Below are 26,618 nucleotides of genomic sequence, written 5' to 3' on the forward strand. Positions count from 1 at the left end.
GAGCCCACATATTTGCATGGTCCTGATAAACCATAGTTTGACTTGCCATGTTGTGCAACCAGACCATTAGTGTTGATTATTTATGTTATTGGGCCATGGTTCCCGAGATTTGAACTCAGTATTTGTTTCTTTGTTTCATTTAACTTCTGTAAAGGCAAAAGCCTCTCTGACAGGCTAGGAAGCACCACTCCTGCTACATCCTTCAAAAATGAGGTTGAAAGTCTCTCTGTAAAATGGCGTTATGTAATCACCCCTCTCTCTTTTTGTAATTATTTATGTATATTTTTGGCTTTGTAACATAGTGATCATTACTAACAAACCAAAAGGTACAGTAGCATAACAAAGCAAATAAATAATAAGGAAAGGAAATGGTGGCACAGAAATGTAAATGAAGACATCCATATTTCCTGAGCTGGCATGGATGGTGAATGTTGGGCATCCAGTTCTGAAACATAGGAAATAAAATCCCACCAGGTTACATAAAAGCATTCTGGATCCTCCACCCCACCCCCACCCCTGAAAACGCACAGTTTATATGTGATTTTTTTCCACAACAGCCAAAGTCCACAAGTTCTCATACCATAAAAATGTAGTTTTTTCAAGGTTTTCCGTTGGTGGACTGTTGAAATCCTATCTGCAACCAGCATCTAAAACTTTCCATGGCAATAAGCTTTCTTGTTGTGAATCCACATACAGTGGTACCTCGGGTTACATACGCTTCAGGTTACATACGCTTTAGGTTAAAGACTCCGCTAACCCAGAAATAGTACCTCGGGTTAAGAACTTTGCTTCAGGATGAGAACAGAAATCATGCGCCAGCAGCACAGCGGCAGCAGGAGGCCTCATTAGCTAAAGTGGTGCTTCAGGTTAAGAACAGTTTCAGGTTAAGAACGGACCTCTGGAACGAATTAAGTACGTAACCAGAGGTACCACTGTACTCAGTAATGATAGCTGTGGGTGGTGGCCTGAACAAGTAATTTAATCATTTTAGATATTTATTTATATACTGGGGACCGAAATAATGTAACATTAGTTCCAGAGATAGCATGAGGGGGGAAATGGCTGTCCTCATGTGATAATGTGAAGGAAGTCATATTTATATCCACACTGCCCTGAGCTTCCAGATGCTTTTGGTACATTTGGCTATGAAAATAAAAATGATTAACACCCTCAAAAGGAAGTGCTTATCAGCTAGTGGTGCAATGGCTCAGTACTAAAGGGTACTTAAAGGTGAAATAGACTTCTCTGTAAGAAGCCATAGCTAGTTTAGACAGCCTGTGGAAATCTGCATTTTCACAGCTCTTGCAACACTGCTTACAGACAGATAAGTAAAGCCAACAGGAGAGTTAGCTGTCCAGAATGGAGCCAAGATGCTTTTTACTATATCTAACAGGAATAAAGAATTAATACCACAATAAATGAAGCACATATTCATTACAGTTATATCTCTCCTAGGGCACCCAACCCAGTGCTTTTGCCCAATGAAAAACCCAAGATATTGTCACTGTCCATTTGTCTACAGGATGTGTAATAAGTTGAGAAACGGAAAGATTTTCTCCTGCTTTTGTGCTCCTGTATCTTTTGAGTTAAAAAGCAAAGGTATTTGCCTCATAGCAAATACTAAATCATTCTTGAAAGTGCAGAAGCAGTGCAAGTCTAATTCCTGATTATTAAACCTTCTCTCTTTTTGTCAACTTTTCATTATCATATTGCAGAAAGGGTTTGTAAATTCCAACAGGAATAAGTCTTATTACTTATCTACTTTATATTAGCAACCACCACCATGCCAACATTAATGTTTTTGTTTTTAATCCTGAAAGGATACACTGGAGCGTTGAAAATCATAAAATTTTGATTTTTTAAAGGTTTTGCATAAGCCTTCACAGACTGAGAATTCTGGTTTAACCATGGGTGATATCCAGTGTTAGATACTCAGAACACACCCATTGAAATCAATGAACTTATAGAACCTTGCTCAACTGAGTTCAATAGGTCTTCTCTGAGTCTGACATAGTTTGGATAACACCCTGTGTGCATTTCAGTATTCAGTTATGAAAAAGAAATACAGTGGTACCTTGGGTTATAGACACTTCAGGTTACATACGCTTCACGTTACAGACTCGGCTAACCCAGAAATAGTACCTCGGGTTAAGAACTTTGCTTCAGGATCAGAACAGAAATCGTGCTCCGGCAGCGGGGCAGCAGCGGGAGGCCCCATTAGCTAGAGTGGTGCTTCAGGTTAAGAACAGTTTCAGGTTAAGAACGGACCTCCGGAACAAATTAAGTTCCTAACCCGAGGTACCACTGTATTCAAATATATTTCTCACACTTCTTATTAGTAAGAAAATACATTTCCGTTGCATCTCTTAACTGTTTAGGGATGTTTTTAATGCTCGAAGTTTTAATTCTGTTTTTAGTCCTCTGTTGGGAGCCTCCTAGAGTGGCTGGGGAAACCCGGCCAGATGGGCGGGGTATAAATAATAAAATTATTATATTTACTTATTTATAACAACATACATACATACACTTGCTGTTTTCTCATAGAACTGTGTAAATGGATTCCGTGTTTGACATAATATGTCAATTATATATGTTCAAAATACTCGAGACACTTTTACTTATTGGAGCAACCGAAATACATTTTAGAGCTGTAGCATAAAAGTCAGTATCCAACAATGACCATAAACTTTGCTTCTAAATATAACATCAGTCATAAAATATTGTAAACTCGGTGCCAGGAATTTCCCTCCAGTGTCATATTGGTACCTCGAGATTTTCAAGATTTTATTTCCTTATAATGGTTTACAAGTGGGATCTACAGAAAAGCATGACAAAGTGGAATGTTTCAGTTCAAGATTCCAGCCTGTCATCCACAGACTCTTCCTATGATTTTATTTTATTTTATTTAACAAAATTTGTAACCCATTTAACTGTGTATAACATTTCGAAACAGTTTACGAAGAGTATAAAATATACATTAAGATTGTCAATAAAAAAATAATAATAATTCTATGTTAAAAACAAGGCTATAGAAAGCAAGATGAATAAAAAGCACACTCTCCCTTGCTTTCTAATCCAGCCTTCTACCAGTCAGCCAACATTCAGTGGTCATATTGAACATGCTCAGACATAACTGGAAACAGAACGTAATATACTTTGGCATCCCAATGTACTAAGTTATATATAGATGTCATTTTGCACAGGATGACAAGTGCTGACAAAACAGAAACAGCATGTGGTATAAGGCAACTGTGGCATCTGCCTGTCCTTTTGGGCTATGCACCAGTTTTACTACAAGGGAAGTTGTTGCATGTGTGCTCTGTAAACGTTCCTTAAAATAACATTTTTTGAAAGGGTTTTTCATGATTTTCAAACAATACTGTCTGGAATTTGAAAGTTGGCCCCAGCTAGTCATGGGTAAACTGCTCAGTTCTCCTTGAAATTTGCTCTTTTTTACAGTTCAATAAATTGAAGCGGGGGGGCACTGAAAACCACAACTCCCTTCTTTTGTAGCAGTAAAGGATACTTGAAGCATTCATTCAGGATGGCCCAGCCATCTCCACTGCCATTTCCCCATCACGGCCAAGAGTAAACTTGGTTGGGAGCAGGAGACAACGGGTTGGCTGAATGAACCCATTATGAGTCAGAGCAAAACACCACATTTTCAAACTGCCCTATTTATATACTGCTGACCTTAGTAGTTCAAACCACCAGTGCATGCTGCAAAGATGGGACCTATTCAGGGGTTGGTATGAATGGGAAAGCATCAGTTCATTTAGCTTAAAGTAATAACACAACAGCAACAACGATCTGATACCGCAGTCGCCAGCATTTTACTGCCACTGGCCACATTTGGAATTTTTGTGAAAGTGCTGCAAGTGCCACTCTCAAAATGGCTGCCGTGGGGACATAACACGTCACAAAACGTTGCTGTGGGAGATGGCATTTCACAGAATGGCTGCCATGGAAGCGTAACGTAACACCAAATGGCAGCTCATTTCTGACAATACACAGGGATCATGTCATGTGTTTCCATGTGAAAAGGAATCATGTTCATGCTTCGTTTTACTAGAATTGAGAAATAAGCCTGTGGACAATAAACATTATGAATTTCATTCTAGTCCACTCAGTGTTAGTCAAAAGCAGAATGGCAGAATCTAAACTGTTCCTGCAGACTCAGAGAAACCCAGCATGTGCAAAAAGTGTAGGTATTTGTAATGTGGGGAGTACTTAGGGTAGCAAACCAGCATACACTAATTAGGTAATGTGACATAAAAGCTGGCTTGAAATAGTTGTGCAACTCAGCCTTTCTGAGGCATTCTCGTGCTCCTGGGATTAAAATGCTGCACTTCTTCATTAGCTAAGATGAAAGCTTAAATAGTCTCCTATCTTAGCTGAGGCTAAAGCAATTACATTTGTGTTTTAGCCTTGTGCATAGTCATAGATCTTCTGTTTTGAAGCCAAAAGTTCTACCTCATTGAATGCAATAATTTGTATTTAATCATTTATATGTTGGCAATTTGGATGCCCTTTTCATAGCTGTCAACTTTTCCCTTTTCTTGCAAGGAATCCTATTCGGAATAAGGGAATTTCCCTTAAAAAAGGGAAAATGTTGGCAGCTATGAATTTTCAGTAGGAAAAATGCTTGTCAACAATAATGCAAAAGACAGAAAAATAATAACTACTAGGGTCCTCATGTAAAAAATGGTAATCTAGAAACAAAAAGTGAAAGCTAAAATGCCATACTACTATTTATGAATATAACAAAGTATTTGTCAGTATTCTAGGTCATATTTTCGTTTCAATTGTGATCAGTGTGGTGTAGTAGTTAGAGTGTTGGACTACGATCTGGGAGACTCCTGTTCAAATCCTGGCTGAGCCAAGAAGCTCACAGGCTACAAAGAGGATCCTTAACAAAATATTCCAACTTTGGTTTCATATGGAAGAGTGACATAGATATAAATACATTTTTTTAAAAAAACTAAAATAAAATTTTACTGTGTTTCTCCAGACTCTTAACAGGCATGTTCCTGTTCATGCCTCCAGCAAGTCTGAAAAAGGCAGCAGGGGTAGCCAACATGGTCTCTCCAGCTGCTCTTCGGTTATAGTTCCCATCCACATCAGAAGGGCCCCATGTTGGTTATCTCTGATATAAAGAGTAGAAGAAGTATGGAAAATAGGAAAAGGAATAGCTGTTGCTTTCCCTTTTTCTTCTTCTGAAATATCCCTATTAAGGACCCCTGCTCTTCGGCTTGTCAATCGGAAACATCCCTATAGGGAAAAGAGAGAGGTGGGGTTTTTTTTAACCTTATAGTGTGCATCCCTCCAACCCTAATCTCCTTTTAAGAATATTTACTATAAGCCAATTCCATTTCTCTCCCTGCCTCTTTTTTGGTTTTCCTCGACCAACAGCCTAACACCTATTTAAACATAGATATCGCTATACAGAAAATGGTTTGTGCAGTTGTCTTCTCATACGCTATTAAAACTCAGTCTGAATTGCTAGCGCATATGTCAACATGGGAAGTAGCACATAAAATTAAGATAACTTTAATAAAGCGGTGCATCGGATGATTGTTAATGTAAACATATAGCTTGCAACAAAACTTGTCTTCCTAAGTGCAATTAGAATGTGTTCAGGGATAGACATTATTAGTATATAGACTCTGTTAAATCTTAATAGGGCCATTAACTTAATGAAAGCAAGAAAAAGTGTCTGTCACCATAACTTCGTAATGAACCAATTCTTTTCTTCCTTGTTAAAAAGAATCTACAGAAAATAAAAGAACATACAAAAAGGAGATGAACATTAATCATCTGGTTTAGTTCCCTAATACAGTAAAGAAAGCCAGTACTTAAGACAATGGCATGGTAGATTAGAGAGAATATATTGTTATTCTGTACAACAGGCCCTTACAAATGTTGAGTAGCATTATGTCATTATAATCACTATAATAGTTATTATTAGCTTTTAAACTGAACATTTTGTCAAAGAAAAAGTCCAATAAAAAGTATAATTCCAAATGAGAAAAGGTGGCATCTGGCACACTAGTGAAATCGTTTCGGCTTTGAGAAATGTATCTGTGTAGCCCAAATCAAGGTGACAGAGAATGACATCAGTTGTATGAACAGAAAACATTCAGACAGTGCTAGGTAGCAGAGGTGCAAGTGACCAGCAGTTAAGGCAAAATTGGATTGATGCTAGATGCTAAAGGTCATGTGCGATTACCACCAAAAACGATAACCCTGCAGCTCCTCCTGATAGCCACCTCCCATCTTGCCACAGTATTCTGCACCATCTGAAGTTTCTAAACACTTTTCAAAGGCAGCCCCACACAGAGTGCATTGCAGTAACACAATCGAGATGTGAGTTGGACATGACAACCACTCACTAAATACACCCACAAGAACAGACCTTTCTGTTGTGGTTCCCCATTTATGGAATGTTCTCACCATAGAGTCTCGCCTAGCACCATCACCTTTAGGTGCCAGGCAAAAAACTTTTCTCTATAACCAGGCTTTGGGCTTTCTAGCCTTTTAGAAGTGGGCAGGGTGTTTTTAATGTACTGGGGTGGTTTCCTTCCCTTGGTTTTAAGGTATCCGGGGTTGGTTGTAAGTCACTTTAGGTTGCCTTGAGCAAGATAAAGCGACTAACAAGTTTTAGTAGGATAATACATGAATTACTTTCACAGAATTCATTTTGCAATATCTTACATCTGAGCAGTTGTCCGTTGTGGTGCTGTCCCTCAAAACTCTCCTTCAAATGAACTCTTGACTATTCTCCTTTCTCTGCTTTTTCCACTGGTGACTTAAAAGCATTTGAATATTATGTTGTATTGTGGTATACTGGGGTGGGGAGTATCTATGTTTTATCTGCTGGTTGTGTGGTACAATTGAAACCATGGTTACTCAGAAGTCAGCAACATGGAGCTCATTAGGCCTTACTTCATTGTGCACTAGTCTTTAAAGCTGACTTGATTTCACTGTTGCTTTTAGCTCAGCGTTTCATTTTGAACACTCCAACATTGGGGCTAGAATAGTAGCTTACCTTAAAAATAATAATAATCATAAACAAATGTGCAGGTCTTAAAACGGTTTACTTGAGACCATATACTTCACTTCATACACATATCTATTCCAGAATAACTTGATTGAATAGTGTCACCTTCTCATTTCAGAGACATGAATCATGCTAGAATTTCCTGTATTATTTAAATATGTATGACTTCCTGAATGGTTTAAATAGTTAGGAATATCCCATACCACTTTTGGCACCTTCTTTCTGACATCCAGATTGTGAAAAGACCATGTCCTGAGCTCTGTGTGCATTGAAGGGCTTCAGGACAAACACTGAAAATGGTTATAAACGAGGCTGTTTACACAGTGGTGTTCCTTTATATCTTTTATCACAATTTTATGAGAATAGCATGTGCTATTATTATCACTTTGCTTTGTAAAATGTATCTGCAAAACTAAATTTGTCTAGCTTATAAAGGAATATAACTGAAGTTAGATGAATAGCGTTAGCTGGTTGCCCAAAGTAGAGTAAACATATTTATTACAGTAAACAGAAAAAGGGATAATTAAAAGCAATAAAACACTGAAGGGGTATGATAAAAGTTTAAGGCAGCAATATATTTAACAGCCTGCAGGAAAAATTTCTAAAATGTTTTAAAAGGACGTTTTCCATATCTTAGATTCACCTATCCAAGACCCAGTCGCCATAAAATTGGTATTTCCCCCCATATTTTTTTAAAGAAAGTATTTGTGAAATGTTATTTGCTATTTGTTAACATTGCGATTTCAGAAATTAAAGTATGAAGAATGTGGATACAGTCTACATAGCTAAATTGGTTACAAGTTGATTACAAGTTCCGGTGGATTGAGTGGACGAGACTAATAGTGGGTCTTACAGTCAAGAAGGCAGTTTCTGCTTGTGCTGTAGAGGGAAGTGAAGGACAGATGGGGCTCGTCAACTTGGGAACGTAGCCCATCTGGGAGAAGGAATACTCTGCTTTGCTGGGAGAAAGAAAGGCTTTGGAGTTAACCCTACACAAATCCAGAGTGTAGTCTCTAAGAAAGTTGGATTGCATCTTGTATGCTCCTTGCAGCAACAACTGCAACAAATATACCTTTTTGCCACTAATAGGCAATCTTATGTTGATCCTAGTACCGTATTTTTCACTCCATAAGACGCACTTTTTTCCTCTTAAAAACTAAGGGGAAATGTCTGTGCATCTTATGGAGCGAATGTGTGGTCCCTGGGAACCCGGGCTTCCCCCGCCAGCTCCGGGAGCGGAGGCAAGGCTGCATGCCACTCCCCGACCTGTTTTGGGGTCGGGGGTCGGGGGAAGCTCGGGCTTCCCCCGCCCCAGCCCCGCGGCTAAAAACAAAGCCAAGGCAGCAAGTGGGATCCATCCCGCTCACTGTCTTGGCTTCTTTGCTCTTTGGGGCTGGGGGGGGGGGCTTCCCCTGACAGCCACAGAAGCTCTGGGAGAAGCGGACAGGCTGCTAAGATTTTTTTTCTTCCCTTGATTTCCCCCCCTAAAAACTAGGTGCGCCTTATGGTCCGGTGCGCCTTATGGAGCGAAAAATACGGTAATTATGCATTACTGTCTGTAGCTTTCCATAGTAACAGGTATGCAGATGTTTCAGGGAGACTAGCTAAAAGTGTAAATCCATACGAAGTAGGCATTCTTTGCTGCATAGAACCATTGCATAGAATTTACACTATTACTGAAATGGTATATATTTGTTAAGAACTCTGTTATCCCAAGGAGAGCATTTTCGGTTATTGTCATAGAACTTACTCGAAAGAAAGGTTCATGGACGCAAGTGGGATTATTTTCAAATAATTTATTTAGACAGTAATCTGCACTGCTAGGGCTTGAGGTGTTTAGCTGCTGGGCTCCACTGGCAAAGGGGCTGTGCTTTGATTGTATAAGCCCCAACATACTCCTTTGGTCCAGGATGACCAAGTATAACATTCCTAAAAGCTGAGAAGCTAGAGCATCCCTGGGAAACTTTTAAGTCTGAGGGCTGCATTCCCTTGTGATAAAACTTCCAAATGCCGCATACCAATGTTGCTGAGGGGCAAAAGTGGACAGATCAATGGATGTGACTCTTTGTATAGTAGCCATGCAAAGGTCAGAGGCTTCTACACATTTTCACATCTCTTTATCCAGACAAGCGAGAAGCATTACTGCAGTTCAATGACACATTCCAACCTGGCATTCATGGACAGTGTGGATGGATACCATTTAAATTGGAAAGTGTGTGGTCTCTGGGGAGCGGTTCCCCACCACTGGGCTAGAGTTTGGACCTTGTACTCCTCATATACTCAATTACCCTAACTTGTGCTTCCATATACTTGTACATTTCTAAAACACTTCTAATTACATGACTTGCTTGCAAAGCCAGCTACTAATATTAAGGTTCACATAATGTTAAGCCAGTCTTTCCAGGGAAGGTCTTCTTAACCACTGCATACAACTCATAGAATCTCTTCCACCCTTCGTTTATTATGGTCTATTGAACATGAAGCATAGAAGACCCCAGCTTCCGGGTCTGTGATGCGAAGGAGGATGATAAATGGGCATGGTGTCTCTCAACACCCGATTCTCGCTAAGACCTCTTGTGAACTGAAGTTTAGTCAAAGGAAAACCACTAGCCAAACTTGTGTAAATGTTTACTAAGCCTTCCCAGGAGCTGAAATCGAATCCAATTGCCCCTAAAAGGCAACACGATGTACCAAGGAAGCTGTCGATTTATTTTGTGGCCTGCTTCAGTTTGCAGGGTTGCAGCAACTATATATCTCAGTAACAGTGATGGAAGCTGTCTGCATTAACAGCAACACAGAGATAATTATGCAACTCCTTTCTATGAATGCAGAGCTAGAATTGTGTACCGTGCTGCAGATACCATTTAAATTGGAAAGTATTATCAGACAATCCTAATGCACATATAAAAATAATAATGCCCCTTCCTTTTCCCAAACAAGTTGAGCCCTGCTGTCACATCACATTTGTCACCGAGTGGTAATACTAAGGACAAAATCATGTTATATAATAACAACTTGATAATGCAGGAGAAGCCTTTGTGAAGAGCCATCATTTCCCTTTCACAGCAAAATACAAAAACTGCTCCAAGGACACTCTTTTGTGGTGGGAGGGGAAAGCTTCACCAAGAAATGCAATTATACATAGCCTGCATACAATTGCAACAGCATGCTTCTTTCATACTACCTTCTCTAAGATAACTGAAGCTCCAGATATCATGCAAAAATGCATTAATGAAAGCTCAGACCGTAAAAAGCAGTGCATCCCTTAGTCATGACAGTACACTCAAGTTTGAAGACAAACACTTAATTGTTGCCTAAAGCAGTGTGACATAAATGTCATTCCCCCCCCCCCAATAAGGTGTAACAAATCAGAATGCCTTGGAATGATTTGTTTAATAGGTTGTTGATTTAAATAGCGCTCTAATTCTAGCCTTAACACATTTCTCTAGTCAGCCCCTTTTACTGGTGAGCAGATCATTTAATACTTTATGCCACTTCCAGCTGCCTGCTGTGGATGAGTCTCCTCCCTGAAAATTGTTTTCTCTGAGGCTCTAACATAGCTCTTTTCTCTGTGATATTCTGAAGCAAAAAGATTTCCACCTTCAAGGTTTACTCTAAAAGTGTATCATACACACCTAATTTAAATAATTAAAGGGGGGTTTTTTGTAAGTGAAAAAATGCATACAATTACAGTGTTTTAGAAGACTGGGTTTTTTTTGCTTGAGATAGAAGGAACTAGCAATGAATAAGCCCCTTTGTGTGTCAAAGTTTGATTTCGTTTTTCTCATATTCACTACTTACTTTCTTCTTGGAGTGTTTTGCCTTTTGTCATGACTAATTTCTAAGGGAAGTCTTAGCACACACACACATTACTTCCTTTCTTTCCTGTAACTTCACTTTCCTTAAATCTCTTCTCTGGAAGTCTTGAAATGTACTTTCTCTTTCACAATTTGTTTGGGCACCTGTTTAAGGGTGTTAGGTATAAAGGTAAAGGAACCCCTGACAGTTAAGTCCAGCTGTGAACAACTCTGGGGTTGCGGCGCTCATCTCGCTTTACAGGCCAAGGGAGCCGGTGTTTGTCCGCTCCGCAGACAGTTTTTCTGGGTCATGTGGCCAGCATGACTAAGCCGCTTCTGGTGCAACAGAACACCGACACCAGAGCAGCGCATGGAAACACCATTTACCTTCCCGCCAGAGCGGTACTTATTAATCTACTTGCACTTTTGGGTGTGCTTTCGAACTGCTAGGTTGGCAGGAGCTGGGACCGAGCAACAGGAGCTCACCCCATCGTGGGGATTCAAACCGCCAACCACAGCAACACCTGCGTCCCTTTAAGGGTGTTATCCATCCTTAATAAGTAGCTCTACATAGATTTGGGGATTACTTTAGGATTTTTGGGGGGAATGTTGTAGAATCAGCATGAATCATTCAGTACCTGGTTTTTTGCGCTAAAATGCCTTTTTTGCAGCTATATATTTTTACTTGCCGATCGTTATTTCTCATTTTCCTTCTGTGCTGCTTTTAGCCCATCTGTAGCATGCATGCATGAAGAGCAGCACAGGAACAATGGAGACACAGTACAGTGGTACCTCAGGTTACGTACGCTTCAGGTTATTGACTCCGCTAACCCAGAAATAGTACCTCGGGTTAAGAACTTTGCTTCAGGATGAGAACAGAAATCGTGCTCCGGTGGTGCAGCAGCAGCGGGAGGCCCCATTAGCTAAAGTGGTGCTTCTGGTTAAGAACAGTTTCAGGTTAAGAACGGACCTCCAGAATGAATTAAGTACTTAACCCGAGGTACCACTGTACATGGTGGTACAGCTCACATGTAACACTAAGGTGAATGGTTGTGCATTTACTCATAGCAGAAATTGTAGCTGCTTCAATCCTTTCCCAGCCCTAGGGCTAAGGTGTTATAGCCAAACCTGGAGTTGTGGTTTGTCTTGTTGTGGTTTATTTGGAGCGAGCTAGATCACAAGCCCAGCTTCAAATCTAATGCTAAGTCAATCTATGGCTTTGCTCTGGATATCAGGAGGACCAAGGGAGGAGCTAAGTGGCTACAATTTCTGCATTGAGTAGCCTCATACTCATTTAAGCCATGGTTTGGCTTAGCATTACATGCAAACTGGATCACAGTCAATAGCTTTTGCTTCTTGGCATACTAAAGTGAAAAATTCACATTGATGGCAGTACATCTTAAAGCATTTGGGGGGAAAGTGTAATGCAACAGAAAGGGAAATGATCTACTAATTGGGGATACAATCTGGAAGCAGTTTCCCCCCTATTCTCTTTTCTCTCTTTTTCTTTTTGTTCAAGGAGGGGAGGGTAATTATGTTCAAGTTCTTCTCAGATTTTACTCGATCGATGACCACAGTCATACAGAATAAGCAGCAAACTAAACACTGAGACATCTCAGTTCTACCCTTGTTTGGCATTAGCCAAAAAACAGAAGTAAGGTGCATTTATACTTGGCCTCACAGGAATATTGTGGCCTTGGTTGGTTTTATTTCTAATAACTGCTTGTATTTTGCTTGTGGTGATGAAACCCATGGAATGTTTATGAGCTGAACTGTTCAACTTAGTCCAGGCATTCAGTGTTAAACTTTCCAGGAAGCAAACCTATCAGAAACTTCACAGAGGAGACATGGAACTAGGAGATAGGTAGGTAGGTGCTTTGAGCATAGCTGAAATCACTTAAGGTATGGGCGAGCAATCTCATGACTGGCCTGGGTGTGGGATGAATTGTGATAATGCCTCTTGGTTTCCTGGATTAGAGAGGTATATGCATATGCACCTCTGACATTTGCAGGGCTGGAAATATAGAAAGTTAAGAGTCACAACCATTTTGCCACCCAGTTTTTGCCTCTGGCCTGCCCACCACTGCCTTGTGGCCCCTGGAATACTACAGATGCACTAAGGTAATGCTCAAGTCAAAAAATGTTCCCCAGCCCTAACATCAGAAAGAGCTCAGTGCTATGAGGAGATTGAAATAGGTGTCTGATGAAGTGACAGGCAAGCTATATTTTAAAAAAGTGAGGCAAAGAGGGCTGAAAGCAGAGCCTAGGAACAAGCAGGACTGCACACTGTTGGCATGAAGGAAGTGGACAGGCAAAAGGGAGGATTAGCAAACTGGGTACTCTGGGTTATAGAGCATCAGGTTGTTAGCTTTACTCATCTGAACAGGGTTTTGTCAGTAGTTGCTTCCAAAGTCTCTGCAGCATTGTGAGTGGATAACCTGAAGGGGAGACAACAGCAATCTGTTGGGGGGAGAGATCACAATTCTACTTTTACATACAGTGGTACCTCAGGTTATAGACGCTTCAGGTTACAGACGCTTCAGGTTACAGACTCTGCTAGCCCAGAAATAATACCTCGGGTTAAGAACTTTGCTTCAGGATGAGAACAGAAATCGCATGGTGGCAGCAGCAGCAGGAGGCTCCATTAGTACCTCAGGTTAAGAACAGTTTCAGTTTGAGAACGGACCTCCAGAACGAATTAAGTTCTTAACCCGAGGTACCACTGTACTCATGAAATGAACTAGCTAGTTCCTTGGCTGCAGGTGCCAAATCATTATGCACCCTCAGGATTTTGACAATTGCAACTGGGCTGTGATATAATTTATATCCATTTGGAAAATAATTACAAAACACCCCACTTGCATATAATTGCATGCATGTATCTTTCCTCCCCAAGTGATGGGTTATCTTAGGTGAAAAGTAGGTCTTCCCCAGCAGTCATTGTGTAACATTTTCTTTACCAAGCTTGTATACAAAGTCATTTGAGTAGCTCTTGTGCCAGCCTAGTTGTGTTCCCAAATGTCCCATGGTTGGGACTACAGTAGCCATGGTTAGCTACTGTCAGGGAGGATGCTTCCAGTGGCAGCTTTCACCTGCCCCTCATTTGGGTGGGTGCATTGGAGCACTCCTCAACAGCAGGGATTTAGCCTACAAGGTAGAAAGGAAATTCCCTTTGGTATCAATGCTATATTAGTGTTGTTGCTTATTTACTATGTATATGGTTAACCACACAGATGACCATTTTGCCACAGTCAATACAATATCCTTTGGGCAAAGGTGTTACATAAATAAGAATCTAATCTAATCCTTCATGTGATTCCTAACCATAAGAATAAATCAAGGGCCTAATAAGAAGGATGTTCCTCATGAAATGTTTTCTATGTGTTATAGTAAACCACTCAAGTCTTGAAATTTGACAGTACAGTGGTACCTCGGGTTACATACGCTGCAGGTTACAGACTTGGCTAACCCAGAAATAGTACCTCAGGTTAAGAACTTTGCTTCAGGATGAGAACAGAAATCGTGCTCCGGCGGTGCGGCAGCAGCAGGAGGCCCCATTAGCTAAAGTGGTGCTTCCGGCTAAGAACAGTTTCAGGTTAAGAACGGACCTCCAGAACAAATTAACTACTTAACCCGAGATGCCACTGCATTGGAATCAGTGTTTGAAACTCCCATTGTTCTAGGCGCATTTTGCGACAGGGAATTTCATTAGCACGAGCAGTTTCTGAGCTCTGAGCGCAGTACTGTGCTAAAATTTCAGATTAAAACTGCAGAGTGGAAGCAAAGGAGGACCTTTTTCTGCTTCCCCACTTCCAGATACTGTCTGAAGCCTGGAAAAGAGACCCTTTTAAGAATATTAGGGGGTTGGCAGGGGAAGGACTAAAAAAAAAAAGGTAAAGGGACCCCTGACCGTTAAGTCCATTCACTGACAACTCTAGATTGGGGCACTCATCTCACTTTACTGGCTGAGGAAGCCGGCGTTTTTCTGCAGACAATTTTTCCGGGTCATGTGGCCAGCATGACTAAGCTGCTTCTGGCAAAACCAGAGCAGTGCATGGAAACACTGTTTACCTTTCCGCCGGAGCAGTACATATTTATTTACTTGCAGTTTTTTGGCATGCTTTTGAACTGCTAGGTTAGCAGGAGCTGGGACCGAGCAACGGGAGCTCACACCATTGTGGGGATTTGAACCACCGACCTTCTGATCAGCAAGCTCTAAGCTCTGTGGTTTAGACTACAGCGCCACCCGCGGGGGAAGGACCAGATCATGTGGAAGATGAACATAATATTTTAGCTGCAGTTCATTCATTTTCAGCTTTGTATTCTTATAAAAAAGGGCCCCTAGACATTCTGTTGTTGCACCCATAATCTAGATTCAAGGTGCCATTTTGCCCCTGGCTTTCATATCTCTGTTTCTACCACTGATTGGAATTCTAACCAAAGTATGACTCCTTTCAATAAGTATGTTACTTCTTTGTTTTTGATCAATTTTCAATTATAGGTAACAGTAATTCTGACTTCAGCACCTTACTGCATGAACTGAGTCTCCAAGAAGTACAGTGCCATATGCCAGCTGTGCATTAATAATATATTCTTATTGTGATTAATATTTATGCTTTTCTTGGGGGTGGGGCAGCAATTGAGAAAGTCTGTACCATGCCTTGGATCCTTAAGACAAACTGCTCTGTTATATGTGGAAGCTAGTTTCATGTGGTGTTTCTATCATGTGAATCATTGCCATGTTCCACTGTCATAAATAGACCTAGTGGATTAAATATGAACCAAACCATTTTATTTTCAAGTTTCTGACCAAGCTCTTGTTTGCCTTTGAACTTGTAGGAATGACTTGTCAAGCCAGAACATCCTACACAGAAGATGAAGTTCTTTGGGGCCATCGTTTCTTCCCTGTTATTTCCTTAGAGGAAGGATTCTTCAAAGTAGACTATTCCCAGTTCCATGCAACGTTTGAAGTCCCTACAGCACCTTACAGTGTGAAAGAACAGGAAGAAATGCTCCTTATGTCCTCCCCATTAATAGCACCAGCTGTAAGTAACAGTAAAGAAAGGAATAATTCTGTAGAATGTCTAGATGGCATGGATGACATTGGTACAAAGCTACCGTCAAAATTGCAGAAAATGACTGGAAGGGATGACTTTCCTAAAAAACTGCTGAGGATGAGTTCTACCACTTCGGAAAAAGCCTACAGCATGGGGGACCTACCTTTGAAACTCCAGCGAATAAGTTCTGTCCCTGGCAACTCAGAAGAGAAACTGGCATCTAAAACCACAAAAATGTTGTCAGATCCTATGAGCCAGTCTATGGCAGACTTGCCACCCAAACTTCAAAGATTATCTGGAGGAGGAGGAGGGAGAATGGAAGGAAACCTCCCCCCAAAACTGAGGAAAATGAATTCTGATCGGTTTACATAACATGAACAGACATATTAGGTATTATTTCAAGTTTGAATTGCCATTCAATCCAATTGAGCAGGAAAGCAAACACATTGAAAATTACATTTGATGACTGGTTTTCCTTAAGAGTTACATGCACTCTGGGACAACTGGATTCCCCCAAATTAAGGACTCTTGTTGAGTTATACAATAAAATACATGAACTTCAGTATAGGACCATATGAAAGCTAACAAGCTAATATTAATCGGCATGTAATATCACCACAAGCATGCAATAATAGTGTGCAAATTTTGCATATAGTTTTATGGCATGGTTCTTACTATATTTATACTGTATATTATGGGTGGGGTGTGTAAATGGGGTGTGATTCTCCTATATTTCTTAAGCGTTAAGTAGTAGATAAAACATCCAAGTGGGTTACTAACAGGGCAGGTTATACATTTATTTATAATGGGCACAATCCAGCCAAAGTTAAACATTTTAGGCATGATCCATCTGCCTATTGCAATCTTCCCAGCCTCTCAGCATGTGGAGAGGTCATCTGCTGCCAAGCCTCCTTCTCTTTCTGTCCCCCACCCCCTGTAGGTGGAGAACTATGCAGAAGTGCACATAAAGGACAATTTGGAGCAGTCGCTTTCTTAAAATTTAAGTAAGACCTTAGATGGCTTCTGTTTCCATCAATGGAAATTATAAATGTTTCATGTTGGCTGAATCGTGCCCAGTACCTTTTTACTCTCCTGATGTAAACTGTGATGTTTTGTTCAGACAGTTATAGTGCATGTTTCTTTGTTAGATTCAGGCTACCAGTATTAGGAATAATGAACACCAATACTTTTAGCCTTAATCTCCTAACTTTATTGTTTATTTTTAACAGTTTCCTCCACTTCTTTGGGAGGAAGAGCTACAGAGATCCCTGAACCCATGCTTTATATTAAAAAAACAAAAAAAGTGCAATGGGCTTAATGCGTGCAAAATAAGGACAGGTTTCCATTTTAGACACAGTGCATAAAAACCCAAAGAATGTAAGAGTGATAGGTGCTTAGAATCATAGAATTGTAGAGTTGGAAGGGGCCACAAGGGTCATCTAGTCCAACCCCCTGCAATGCAGGTATCTTTCATCCAATGTGGGGCTCAAACCCACAACCTTGGGAGATGAAGAGTCTCATCCTCTAGTCACATATTAAATAATATGAAACAAGCTCTAAGAGTGAAGTAAAGTTCAAAAAGAGATTTTTTTTCTTGATTTATTATGCTGATTGCTTCATCTTGCCTAAATCCCCAATCCCCAACTGGGTGCCACCCCCCATGTGCTTTTGACTGCATCTTCCACCATCCCTCACTATTGGCCATGCTGCGTGGGGCTTATGCTAGTTGTAGTCCAAAATATGTGGAGGGCACCAGTTTGGAGAAGGCTGCACTTAAGTAGATTATTATTCTTTCCATAACTTGTACAAGGCTCCGAAAAACAAGTTAGAATACAGTTGGATTTAGACAACTGAGAGCCTCCCAGTAACTGCTGAGAAGCTTAACGTGCAGCATCTAAAATCCTAGGAGAAGTGTTTGACTTTAACAATGGTAGCCAGTGTAGTGTTCTCAAGATGATGTTGGGCTACAACTTTCATCACCCCTGATCATTAGCCACATTGGCCAGGATGGGGAAAGTTGTAGTCCAGGCATCCCCAAACTCGGCCCTCCAGCTGTTTTGGGACTACAACTCCCCTCATCCCTGACCACTGGTAGTCTTAGCTAGGGATGATGGGAGTTGTAGTCCCAAAACAGCTGGAGGGCCGAGTTTGGGGATGCCTGTTGTAGTCAAAAATCGCCAGAAGAGCACTATGTTAGTTACCCCTGCCTGTAACTTCGAAATCATGGTTTATGGTTTTGCCTAGCATTATCACCATTTCAGTGACACAAAGGGTAAGTACTTCACTATCTATTGCAAGGCTCCTGGTCATCTGAATCTACCTGGAAGGGGTTTTTTTATGATGGCTACTGCATTAAGGTGTGTAGCATTGTTAGTTTAGGGTACTTTCTCACACTACCAACCTTGCCTTGTGAGGCAATACCGTATTTTTCGCCCCATAAGACGCACTTTTTCCCCTCCAAAAATGAAGGGGAAATCGGGGTGCGTCTTATGGGGCGAGTGTCTGCAAGCCTCGCGCACCCGGCAGGAGGTCCCACCGGGTGCGCGAGGCTTGGGGCGGCAGCCTGTCGCCCAAAGCACGGGGAGACCTCGGGAGGACTCCCCCTGCTTCGGGCGAGTGTCTGCAAGCCTCGCGCACCCGGCAGGAGGTCCCGCCGGGTGCGTGAGGCTTTGGGTGGCAGCGGACTGCTTGCGCGCACCTAGAAGCTTGGGCCGCGTTGAGCTCAGCACGCCCCAAGCTCCTGGTGTAGCGCAGCGATCCGCTAGCCCTGGGAGAGCCCCGCGGCTCTCCCAAGGCTAGCGGACTGCTTGCGCGCATGCAGAAGCTTGGGGCGCGCTGACCTCAGCTCGCCCCAAGCTTCTGGATTAGCGCAGGGGTCCGCTAGCCCTGGGAGAGGCGCCCGGCTCTCCCACGCTAGTGGATACCTTACCGGCACGCAGAAGCTTGGGGCGCGCTGAGCTCTGCACGCCCCAAGCTGCTGGTGTAGTGCAGCGCACCTGGGGGGGAAATAATTTTTTTTCCCTTTATTTCCCCCCCAAAAAACTAGGTGCGTCTTATGGGCCGGTGCGTCTTATGGGGCGAAAAATACGGTAATTATCAGATAAATTAAAGCAGAGGAAGATAAATGGTGACTATTTGCCAAGACTGCATCATTAAAAATATTGCATAGTTAGCATCCATTCTATAATGACCCCTGGGCCTCTCCCATTTGGTGCACAAAAATGATTTTTTTTAAAAGCACCTTTTTAGCCCTGTCCAAAGCTGACATTATCTGCTAGCAGAATAGGCAAGCTCAGGAGTAACGATCCAAAGTCATACAATGAGGAGCCATCGATGTTGCTACACCAGTATTGATCCCTTGTGCTTGCCTCTGCGTGCCAGTGTAGCAGCCAAAATGATGCTGAAAGTATCAGGAGAATGGTAACAAATTTTGCACATCACCTTTCTTGTAATAAATAGGCAAATAAGTCAGCGGTTCCTGGCAGGAGTCAGAATTGCATAGGAAATTTCATTTTCCATTCAGATGCGGAATGGAAATTCAGAGGAAATTCATTCTCCAGCGTTGGGATTGTTTACTTCCACCTAATACAGAAATCAGTGGCTGAGATGGGGGTTCACCCTGGTGACAAGCAGCATTGACAGGTGCACAGAAGCCCGGATGAAGACTTCTTGGGCGCCCAACAGATACTGTAATGATCTGTGGAATTTCAACAGAAACCTAACCATAATGGCGGTAGGGGAACCAATAGGAGGTGTTCCTGCCAATTCCTATTTAGGAGAAACTTAGCTATAAAAGCACAAGCCTTTTGTTCTTTGCAATCTTAGACAAGGCAAAATATAGCATTGAGCTCTTAGGGTTGTTTTTTTCCCTAGTTAACAAGAACCTTGAATGTTCAATTGTTTTGTGAAATTCATATAATTCTAAAGCATTAGTGTTCAATAATCGCCTGGAAGTCATAAGCGGAACCTCCCCTGCACTGAGACAAGAGCCACAGTCCTAAGAATAGGATTGCTAATTGGAGTAATACAAGTAGCCCATAATATATAGCCTACAATAATTCCGTTTACAGTGTGTTGCACACATAAGACATCAGGGATCAAGGTGAATCATGCCAGAGGTGCCTGTCGGACCAGGAAAATGTTTAATAAAACCCAGCTGGCTTAATTATAGAAATTGTTCTACATGCTATGGGGAAAGACAAATAAATGAGATTATCTGGCCAAGGGCAAAACTTTCCCAATAATATATTGCCCTTGCTTTTCATGCTTGGGGCTTGACTGATCATCTTAAGTACCAAAACAAAAACGCTACTATTGATATAAATGCATAATCTTTAGCCAGTAGACACAAGAGACACACTAGGTGATCCCAAGGGCTTGCGTCCAACTAGAAGAAAAGTTCACTGCCTCTGCCCTCTTTTCAGTTGCAGATCCCAATTTTGAAATTGGTCTCAGTTTGCCAAAATATGAAGTGAGGGAATGCAACTAGAGAAACAGAAGTGCACACAGCTTTCTTAGAAATACAATGCTAGCTGTGTAGCTATTCAGATCTAGATCCTACTCTGCTGTCATGGGGTAGATCTGAAAGAAAATGACAACAAATTCAGAACACAGCAAAGTTCTGTGATCTGTACAGTGGAACCTCGAGTTGCAGACATAATCCGTCCTGGAGGCACGTCCGCAACTCGAAGCGTACGCATCCAGAAGCACTTGTCTGCGCATGCATGCAGTGCAAATTAGCGCTTCTGCGCATGCGCAAGCAGTGAACCATTCCGGTACTTCCGGGTTGCCACGGGACGCAACTTGAAAAGACGTAACCTGAAGCGGACGCAACATGAGGTATACCAGTTTTTGAATGGCAAACATTTAGTTTGCTTTTAAACTGGACTTGTATTTATAATGTTGAAAAATAAAGGAAATGTTAGATTTTTATTTTATTTTTTGCAAATAACATTAGGAGAATTTGCCTGACATCCCCCCCCCCCGGTTTGCTTTGAGCCCAAATGCGACAGTAGATGGAATTTGTCTTTTACATCCTGGAGAAAAGGTTTTATGCTGATTATCTGAACTGAGCAATTTTTATTTGTTTAAAGTACAGTACTACAAACAGAGGGCTAATTCCACAGATGAATGTGCATCACTTGATCACTCATCAGTTGACAAATTTCACCTGAACTTGTGAACATCCACAAACGAAACATTCTGGCTCAGTTGCAGTAAACCACTCACATAAGAGGGATTTCCTATTTCTCTCTCCCTTTGGCAGCCTCCCCATGCATCCAAAAAAATACACTGCAGAAAGGATGTGACGTACGTGGGATGCTGTGGTGGGAAGAGGGATCAGCAGAAATTTGGACTCCCTCTTATGATGGCCCCATTGGACCCAAATCACTGGATCCTCCGTTTGCTCTGAGGCAGGACGAAAGATGCAGGAGTGTCTGTTGCAGACATACTAGTCATCTCTAGATCTTGCCATCAAGTGCTCAACATGCATAAATGGACTCACCCTGAGTGATAATAAGATAACTGGTAGCAGTGCCATTTTGATGCATATCTTCTAGAGGACCCTCATCGCTGTTCTTTCAATTCTTTGTATAGTATGTAGCGGTTTTGCTGTGGAACAAAACAGGGTTGATTAAAACCAATGAATACTAAATCTGTCCAAGTTTTGGATTCTGTGTGAAGCCATTTGTTTTTGATTACCTGAAAATTGCTTGGTTGGGGTGGGGTTTGTTTTGAGTGTTGGTGGGGCAATAGAAAATTAAAGTTATTTTATTCAAATGACATACATTTAAGCTAAATATGAATCCATATATACATTAGCATCTCAAAAGGGCTCTGAACCATTTGGAAAACAGAAAAAAACCCATGAATGAGTGACCAATTCATAGCTCTGTATAACTCAATGGCAAAAATAATAGCAGATCAACCAAAACCTGAAAATAGTCAATCATTTTGTAAACTATAAGCAGTGAAAAGGAGACTATGCTACAGTTGCTTGTGGAGCCAAGGGGTGAAACCCAGATAACACAGGGAGATTGTCTATCACGCTGTATTCGTACAAGCTTTGCATTTTCTTCCAACTTCGTTTACTAGTTTAAAATGTGTGAATTGAAATGCATGCTGTTCAACCTTTAGCTCAAACTGTCAATTCATTTCACTGTGTCTGTAATTCCATGCGAAGAAACACAGCAAAAAATAGAGAACCCGTCTTGTGACCAGAATAACTGTGTGAATAACTTATACAGTTTTTTCCACACCCACCTCTTAAGAGCCTCTTTGGCAATATGTAATTTGATTTCTGTGGCATAGTGTACACACATCTTAAAGAGCTCACATTGTTTCTTGGAGAAAAAACGCCACTTCTCTGTACTTAAGTGTGGAGGCTGGACATTTTGTGCTACTTGCATGTCCCATGCTTAAATGTTACCTTTTATCCATGCTTCATTATTGAAACTTCAATAATGAATGAATCGTCTACTATTTAATCATGTGTTAGGATCTGAGTTTGCATAGGAGTAAGAGGAGTTACTCATCTATGCAGTACAAGGCAATCTCTGTACAGTGCAAAATAGCACGCAGAAACAGGATTGTTCTTTAGTCACTTGTGAGGATGCACAAGTGTTAAAAAAAAGTTAATTTCAATTTATTCAAAGGACCTGAAATATTAAGCTAAAATAGTTTTTTCTCCTGCTGGAATTAAGATTGTTTGGCCAACCCTGCAGCATGCACTGTGTACTTAGATTAAAATATATTTGCTTTTAATCAATACATCAAAGAGTGGTTATAAAAAAAAATGGAAGTTTTTTTTTAAGCAATTGTATATTTTTTTCATTAGTAATCTTTTTTACTAGTCAAGCGGCGACTCTGGTTCCATCATTCGCATTTCTGCCTGGCCCTAGTGCTTATGCTACCAAGACAACTCTGTTTGACTGCACAGCAGGTCTGTGTTTTTGACTGCTGAATTTATGCTTGAATTATATTGTAAATTGTACATATTCAAATTAGAATCAAGTAATTGCATTTTCTGGCATGCACTCTATAACTGTATAAATGTACAACTTTATTTGGATAATATAAAAAAAAATTAACAAACTCTTGTACTCATTAATACTGCAAGCTCAGTTTTATCTAAAACTATATTAAACTTTCAGAAAATTATTGGATTTAAACACCAGTGTTTGTCTAGTTTATCGAATTATGGACTTTTTTTTTAAAAAAAAAGCAAGTTTGTTTTAAAAGTTGCATAGAGACTTTGGAAATAGCCTCAGAATTTGGCTTATACCATATTCTTGATAAATGAGGTGCTTACTTCCAACTACAAGCTGTTCTGTGAACATATGTTTGCTATCTGTCACTGATGGAGTCTTTTTAGATTCGTAATCAGCATTATAGTGACACCTAGTAGTGGAAAACAAGCATTACAACAAACAGAAGTAAAAATATTAAGACACTAAGCCAAAAAGGAAATAGAGACCATATCTGCCAATTCATTGAGGATACGTACTAAATAATATTGAACCCTAACCTCATTACCTTTCTGTTCAAAATTTATGATCAGCAGCCATATTTCCTTATTCTGTCCAAGTGTTTTACATATATTTGGCAAATACAGGAAAAGAACTCTGCTTTAAATTGTGGTGAACTGCCAGGTTCTCAGCACATAACTTGTTGAGCAACTTTCCAAACTCATTGCCAGCTGATCTGTTGTGCAAGTAGCAATCATATTCATTTTGATGAAGGGAGTTGATCTATAATCAAGATTGGCCAAAGAGCAAATGGTCAGAGACCGTTACAGTAATCTAGGCTGCAGCAACCTCTGATCACATTCAAGACATTTATATTTATTGCAAACCACTAAGTTTCTATTAACTTCAAATGTTTGTAGAACCACCCATGGTTCCTCTTCTGTGTTCCTTGGACAGCTGTTAGGTACCAAGTCCTGATCACATTGCTTCTATTTAATGGAAGTAGTAGTCAAAGAAGTAAACCGGCAGCTTATTTTATGCTTGTACTACTTGTTCATAGTCTGTCTTTATACCAACCTATATTGAACATTTCCTTCTGTAGCTTGCAGTACAGTCGTACCTTGGATCTCAAACGGCTTAGTTGCCAAACGTTTCAACTCCCGAACGATTGAAAACCGGAAGTGAGTGTTCCTGTTTTAGAACTTTTTTTTGGAAGCCGAACATCTGACGGAGCTTCCGCAGCTTCCTGCAGCCAATCAGAAGCCACGCTTTGGTTTCTGAACATTTTGGAAGTTAAACAGACTTCCGGAACGGATTCCGTTTGACTTCCAAGGTACATGCATCTTGTTCATTTGATAAATCTGTAACAAGACTGAATAGAGGAGCACACTAAAGAATTCTATTCCTTACTCCACTGCACTTTCACAGTACACATCTCAAAATAAACATGCCAATTTATCATCTGCAAATGAAATTAAATGTGTCCTATAAAACTCATTCAAGTCTTTTGAAAATACGAGTCCAGTGCCAAAGACCTGAATATATAAATAAATGTCCTCTACACTATGAAGGACAGCTATAAATAAAAGGAAAGTTTGTTTATCGTGAGCTTAATAAGTATAATGGATATTTGCTGTGCAAATACTTTGTTCAAACAGATACCATTTCACATTTGGATCTTATTCAGCCTCCTATGAGGCACTCCCACCTGCCTGCCCAGCCTTTTGCCTTTCTGCCTCTCCCCCATGACCTGCTGTATACCACAGTATACCAGAACTTAGGCATGGGGCAACTGACGAAGATCATTCCCACAACAAAATACATCTGTGCTTTTGATAAAAGAGTTGCCACATCAGATGTTGCCATTCCATATGAAAGCAGATGATCCCATGGAAACAAAAAGCCTTTAGGCAGGTGTGATGGGTAATGAAGAAGCGCTCGCGGCAGCCACATGGAATAGCACAACTGGAAACAGCTCCTATGCAAGAACGTAAGAGCCAAAGGTTCATCTCTACCAGCATCTTGTTCTCAGTGTGGCCAACCAGAGGCTCCTGAGTCCACAATGAGGACCAAAGCACAACAGCGCTCTCTCCAACTGCAGTTCCCAGCAGCTAGGCATTCAGAGCCATGCTGCCTTCAACAGTAGAGCTAAGAATATAGCCATCATGGCTAGAAGCCACTGAAAGCTTTATCCTCCATTAATTTGTCCAATCGTCTTAAAGCCATTGGTAGACGTCGCTACCTTTTGTGGGAGCAAACTCCATAGCCGAACCATGTGCTAGTTGGTCTGTTCCGCATCTTCCAACATTCAGCTTCATTGAATGTCCCCGAGTTGTAGTATTTACGAAAGTGGGAGAAAAGCGTTTCACTGTTTGCTCTCTCGGTGCCACACACAATTTTATACACCTCTTATCACATCTTATCTTACTAGCCTTTTCTCAGAACTGCAAAGCTGTATCCTTGCCTCATCAGGGATTTGCTCCAGCCCCTTGGTAATTTACGTTGCCCTTTTCTGCACCTTTTCCAGCTTTACAACATTGCATATAGTGCTATTTTTATATATAAAGAAGTGCCAGAACTCACCATGAACGCCTCCCTTGTTCTTTTATAATGGCAAAGGAGCCCACTTGAGAGATGTGGAACTGAGTTCCAGCGTGTTCTGCCAGGAAGGGGGGGGGAGCCCTGATTACATTTGTGTGAAGTCTGAGCGTTTGCACCAATGTGGTTGGTAAGAAAATGCCAGAAAGGCCCTGGCCAAACTGAAACAAGAATACAAGTGACAGGGGAGTTCCTCCATCTCCTTGATCATTTTTGGTTGGGGGCAGAGGGAATCTGGTCTGTATTCAGGCAGGGGAATGGTGGAGGGGATGCAGCTGCTGAATCCTGTTCAGGGCTATAGGTCAGTAGTGGAGCACCTCATTTGCATGCAAAAGGTTCTAGGTTCAATCCCCAGCATCTCCATGTGGGCCTGACTCCATATAAGGCAGCTTCCCATGTTCCTAATGGAGAGGCAGGTACAGAAATGTTTATAAAAACCATGCAGGGAAAGTTATTCTAGGCAACCCCCTCTGTTCTTCCCTTTCCCCACTCCCCATACCCTCTAAAGCTCATTTGAGGGAGTTAATTGGCTCAAACTGACCTTCCAGTGACTGGCAGGATATTTCTTTTTAATGTACAAGGAGTTACATTGCTGTACTTCAAGCTTCCAGAGTTTCTCCCTGCCACAAGTTGTGTCACTAGCAACTTCTATTTACCACTTTAAGTCCCCAGATTTTGAACTTTGTATAGTGTTTTAAAGTGGTATAACATCAAGTGTGTATGTGTAATAAATTGGTGTATCATGAACATCTGAATCCATTTCTTTTCCTCCTCTGATCAGTACAATTAATTATTTGCTTAGGCCAGTTTGGGCAATGCAAGATTTAAAAAGTATTAAGCTTGATTTTAACTGCTGGTTGAGAGCACATTTTCTCCTGTGAGTGCTCTCCCCTAAACACACTGTATTGAAACCTTTAATTGAAAGGAATGGCTGTTGTCGGTAGGTAATAGGATCTGCACAAAAGCAGAATTATGAATTTTCATTATGGGGGGAAATGGATTACATAGTTGATTTCAAAAGAAATGGACACTGTAGACACAGCAAGGGCAAAGCATCAATTTTAAAAGCAACCAAACTAGGTTTGGCACAAGAATTCATCTGCATTTAATTGCATCCATTTCCTGACTAGCCTGGCTG

At 41.0% G+C, this 26,618-nt stretch overlaps 1 protein-coding gene across 1 annotated transcript in view; it reads left to right on the forward strand.

The window, feature by feature from the left end:
• KCNJ3 (potassium inwardly rectifying channel subfamily J member 3) overlaps positions 1 to 16,476 on the forward strand; it is a 114,116-nt gene extending 97,640 nt beyond the window's left edge. The window contains exon 4 of the mRNA XM_082198635.1: positions 15,697 to 16,476. Within this exon, the coding sequence (XP_082054761.1) occupies positions 15,697 to 16,286 (590 nt within the window). The 3' untranslated portion in view covers positions 16,287 to 16,476. The remainder of the gene's footprint in view (positions 1 to 15,696) is intronic.
• Positions 16,477 to 26,618: the final 10,142 nt, after the last annotated feature.

Source organism: Podarcis vaucheri, assembly GCF_965113315.1.
Source record: "Podarcis vaucheri genome assembly, chromosome: 1".
Taxonomy (NCBI): domain Eukaryota; kingdom Metazoa; phylum Chordata; class Lepidosauria; order Squamata; family Lacertidae; genus Podarcis; species Podarcis vaucheri.